The following is a 5,034-nucleotide window of genomic DNA, read 5'->3' on the forward strand; positions in this document are numbered from 1 at the left end:
AGCCGATCACGCAACGAAGAGTATCAGAGTTTTCAGGCAAGCAATAGATGCCGACAGCATATCTTATTTCTGCTTGCCCCATGCTCAACCCATGCTCCCCAACACCCAATAGCTCGTCCTTATTTGTACCCCGAATGGTGTGGGCATCTGGCCCAAATCGAATTCGCTCTCACCTTGCTCGAATGAACAAAGTTAATTTGTTAGCACGTCCCTCCAGAATTATCCGCCTCTGCTCCTCCTTTCTGCTGACTACTGTTCTTTCGCGTAATGGAGAGTAACAGATGGCTCTTTGTCTTTGTGTGTTGCGGCCTATTGTACTACCGTACTAATACTGCTGTAGGTGTGTGATGACCCAGTTTGGGGCGCAGCTGGCAGTGAAGGGGAAGGTTTGCTTGAGGACGTAATCCTACTTGACTCTCATGTTCGATCTTTGTGGATAGGTAGTTTGTAATAAAGAAGCGCCCCAAGAGCGCCTGATAGATACTGTTGACAATACATGGTCATTAAACAATCCGTGATGAGTGATGTATTGCAGGAAAGCCTTATACTTTGGAGGCGACTATAGCACACTATCGACGAGGAGAGCGAAAGAGATGCGCATGTGTGTCACCATCAAGACACTGCAGAGATGGCCAGGCTGCCGCAATAGTGTGGGTTATGGAGAGACCAGATACAGTGCATAGAACATCGGATATCCTTACTTGCTATACTTGAATTGAACTTTTTCGAACTTCGCGCATGAACTTGTTTGCACGCTCGAACCACTTTCTAATAAGTAGAAAAAGCAACCTTTAAGGTAGCTCGAAAAATCTGCTCACAAGCATTTGGGTTAAATAAGGATCCGGCACATTACTGATGCTCACTATCGGGAATAATAAAAGCAAATTCCCTGCTCCTCTCAGAGCACCAGACAACCGTTAATTTCACCGAGCATTACACACTACTGCTAGTCGATATATGCACGTGCTCTTGGAAAGCGATTGTGGTCATGCCAGTTGCTGCGTCGGAGTCGGCCACGAGATTAGCGTGGTATTCTCGAATGCTAAGGATCAAGCGAGGTCCCAGCACAAACATCTGCACGGACCTCAAAAATCTGCAACAAACCAGCACCAATCGCACCCGCTCATGGAATATTCCTATAGAAATGATGAACCAGGGTCGCATGGAGGGATCAGCGAGATATTTGACATACCCCTGAGAGTACTGAGACAATCAATAATGAGGCGGAAGCAAGAAACAGCAAGAAGCTTGCAACGTCCGATCTTTTTAGCGGAAACGGGAACCGTGTCCACAACATGAGCTCACCTCGCAAGTAAAGCACGTGAGCTTTCATCAACAACCGTGAAACAGTCCACGATAATCCCAGTAAACCCTCTGCCGAGTATGGTCGCAGTTCACGAAAGTGTTTGACAGCAATCCAGACTGCGAGACATAGTGCGAGGACCCTCCCACGCAGTGCCGAGTATCCAAGTAATAGAACCCAGAAAGTATGGTATCTTCCGCCAAAGTTGATCGAGCACAGATAGGTGCCGGGAGAGAATGAGTTCCTCTGGAATTCGTCAATGAGTCCCCATGCACATTTTTTGACATCCACAATTAAACGTACCCCATGAAGCATGCGTCGTTGTCATGACGGCGCCAACTCCGCCGAAAATGTTGACGGTCAGGAAGATGACAATGAGAAATATCAGGATTTTTCTAGATCGATGATACATGGCATGTAACCGAGTGATCATGATGACTTGCAGCATGTTTCAGTCAAGTCAATATCGCCGAGATCTCGCAAGTGCCATAGCTCACACACAAGCATTGCAACTACCCACAACATAAATCCAATTGCACACGACCGTCCGTAATCCAGCCTGAGAAATCCAGTCAGTGATCAGCCTCGGAGACTAAGCACACACTCCAAACAGACTCACATCTGTAGCAATATAGCGTGGCAGTCGTTGGTGAACCACAAAGTGAGTGAACTAGAAGAAGCTTACTCACCCCTACAGGGCACCACCATTAATTGGAGGGGAATATAACATCTTGCAGAAGACTCACTGTATCTGTCATCGAGATGGTAGGAACATTGCCTATATGCCGTTGGTCAGAAGAAGCAATGACAGCGAATGTTACTGAGGAGAACATACCCAGCATGTACAGGCTGATTATGAGAGATAGACTATTAGCACAACACTGATTGCTTATCCTTCCGAACATACACAGTAGATATGATTCCAAGGTAACGAACCTAGGATATTTCAAGTTAGCGCAACATGACAACCGTGACAAGAAAGCTACATACACTGAGATACAGAACTGTCATTAGTGACCAGCGTTGCCTCTGAGAACCAAGCGTATTTTATGCGTGTTCCTCTGACATGAGATTCTGCTCACCCAGACTAATTCGATCTATAAAACAATTCTTAGCGAGATGGCTGTTCAGGTCATAGCATCAACATACCTCTTGTCCGAATGTAAGCGCTGAAAATGTTTGTAGGATATCAGCGCTTCAGCAGTCCTTTAATATTATCATGCTCACCCCAATCATACGTCACTATAACAAAGGAGGCAACTGCGAAACCACAGTCAAGGTTAGATTAAAACATCAGCTTCAACATCCGACTGCTCGCCACCGTGACGAACCTAAAAAATAGCTGAAAACTCGATATGAATTGATGGCCGCCACCAAGTAGGATCATTTAAGACGATGGTCATATTGGTGAAAAATGGGGGGTGTGAGTGAGAGGTAAACTTGGGAGATGCTTTGGTGATGGCCGCATATATACCACTAGTACTCTGCTTCGATCACCAAAATGAAATCGAAGGATGATTGCATCCCTACCATTAATATTGGTTACATAAGTTAATCCAGGCTCAACATTGTGGAACTACCGCTCCATTCCTAACTTTAATAATTACAATGGCGAGGGCGATGCATTGACGGCTGGGACCAGGCAACATTAATGTCATCATTAGTAATACACATAAACATCGAATGTCTGATGTCGGTGGCAGTGTCGGTGACTACAGCTAATTCGTCGCCTCGTTCTGGATATTTCGATCGAGAACTTGTGTAATCTGCGTTCGTCTGGGCAGAAAAACAGTGCACTAGGGTCTAGGATGTATAGACAGCTGGTTATGGAAACCACAGCTTAAACGCTCACTGCACTGCCGTTCTTCCGCGTGTTATTACTGCGGCTTCTGCTTCGCCTTGATTCGGATTTCGTACCGTCACGGTGGAGCCTGCACAGTGCAGTGTCGAGACTCAGATAAGTGATCATGACCTGTTCAAGCCCTGCAATCTAAGAACATTCATCGATTACACCTTAGCGCCAGTCAAAAGGTATATAAGGAGATCTATGCTTGCCCATGGTCCCCTAGAATATTCCTGCTTTCCAATATCGTTGCTATGACAAATAAGTACGCGTCACGCAAGTTCATCGACCTCATTCAACGAGCTACATCCAAGTGGGCCAATTGGGATCCACCAAGAAAGATCGCGGTATGTAAAGACGCTTCTTGATTTCAACCAACCAACCTGACAAATACAGGTGGGCGATTATGGAACTATCATCAATGAAACTGGAGAATTCGATTGGGAAGGAAACATATACAGTGCAGATTTCCAGGAACAGCTTAAATTGTCCAAGTACAAATTCAACATTGACTTTGCGGATTCAGCACTGCTCCCCAACGAACATGAAGGAGGGGACGATCACTTCATTGTCAAATCGTGGAGTGCCACCACTAAGGAAGTCAACACCTCTACTGATGTGTAGGCGCTACAGTAATGCAGTGTTTGGTTCATATATCTGACCATGTTGCAGCGCCGCACCAGGTGTAGTGAATGTTACCCTCAAATTCGATTTTCAGTTCGATGGTAACAAACCAGCAGCTGTGTTGATCATGCACAAGCCAAGATACAGTAGCCTTCCTCACGACGAGTGTATCATCAGGCTGCTCAAGTCCATGCCTGGTGTCCTCAAAGGGAAGTACATCGTCACTGAAGTGATATCTTGCGCAGCATATATGATGCATCTGTCTGACAGAAGTAAGTCTGGTATGTGGAAATTCAACTTCTGCACTGTTCACACTTGGCGTAGAAGCAGAAAAGTTTTCTGTGACGCTCAAAGCCGATGGGCCTGTTACACCAACTATCAACGCTGGAGGAGCAGCCAGTTTTGCATGGTCTTCAGAATCTGCTTATGGTCTTCCCGTCAAGGATGCGACCCGACCGCAACATATATTGCCGTTGTACAGGCTGAAACAGCCTCGTCCCAAGTTCTGGGAATGGCCTTTTGGTCACCGTGGAGACGAGAAAGCTTATGATGCGATTGACAGGTGAGTCGAGATCGTCTCGTGGTTCAGCAGTGCAATGACCTCCTTGCAGGTGGGAGGATGTCGACCCAACTTGGAACCCTCTCGACGATGAGGGCGAAGAGCACGAACTTTATGATGCAGTATGTTATCGATATCTTTACTAGAACCTGGCTTGATCCGTCACTCTCCAACAGGAGATGCATGGTGACTTTGGCGTTTCAATAATGGCTATCCTGAGTAAGTGTTACTCCTGCACAAACCTTGCATATATCTCAAACATCTCATAGTGACGATGACGATGACTACTGAATTATGATCATTCACGAATGGTATTACTGCTGCACCGCTTGAGTTCAAGTGTCTGAAGGGCCAAACCATGTCATTTTTTATGTAAACTAGCGACATTAGTGAACAAGTATCAACTCGATTATTCACACGTTGCATGGACAAAGTATCTTCTCTCCTCAAATTTGAACGTCAGACAACTGCGTCCACGGCGCGTGATCGGCTCAGGTGCATTTTACTCCATGTTTCCAGTCCTTGAATTACGCAACGCACTCAGGATCCATCCCCAGCATCAAACTCCGAACCATAACAAGTTTCCCTGAAAATGAAGCACCGCCGCTGGAGCATGCTCCTTTTTACGATACCTGCGTTCATTGTGGCCTTGAGCAGTGGTAGGATTTGCAATTGCATTAAATGGGCGCGTCCATATAAATGAAA

General features: G+C 46.0%; 1 protein-coding gene across 1 annotated transcript; it reads left to right on the plus strand.

Annotated features, from left to right (window-relative positions):
- The first annotated feature begins 3,274 nt into the window (after nucleotides 1-3,274).
- Nucleotides 3,275-4,794, plus strand: DFJ58DRAFT_339220 (uncharacterized protein). The gene is made up of 7 exons (XM_041379938.1): nucleotides 3,275-3,493; nucleotides 3,543-3,766; nucleotides 3,819-4,042; nucleotides 4,095-4,332; nucleotides 4,382-4,451; nucleotides 4,506-4,548; nucleotides 4,599-4,794. Exons 1-7 carry the CDS (start codon nucleotides 3,401-3,403, stop codon nucleotides 4,625-4,627), a joined length of 921 nt encoding a protein of 306 aa, XP_041234979.1. The 5' UTR covers nucleotides 3,275-3,400; the 3' UTR covers nucleotides 4,628-4,794.
- Nucleotides 4,795-5,034: the final 240 nt, after the last annotated feature.

This window comes from Suillus subalutaceus (genome assembly GCF_016647625.1).
Source record: "Suillus subalutaceus strain FC151 chromosome Unknown DFJ58scaffold_431, whole genome shotgun sequence".
Classification (NCBI taxonomy): Eukaryota; Fungi; Basidiomycota; class Agaricomycetes; order Boletales; family Suillaceae; genus Suillus; species Suillus subalutaceus.

Excerpts from the sequence above, each read along its gene's own strand:
- DFJ58DRAFT_339220 (XM_041379938.1), top strand. The coding sequence starts at position 3,401 with ATGACAAATAAGTACGCGTCACGCAAGTTCATCGACCTCATTCAACGA. Across the intron at positions 3,767-3,818 it reads GTCAACACCTCTACTGATGT|CGCCGCACCAGGTGTAGTGA; the intron begins GTAGGCGCTACA and ends ACCATGTTGCAG. Across the intron at positions 4,549-4,598 it reads TTCAATAATGGCTATCCTGA|TGACGATGACGATGACTACT; the intron begins GTAAGTGTTACT and ends AACATCTCATAG.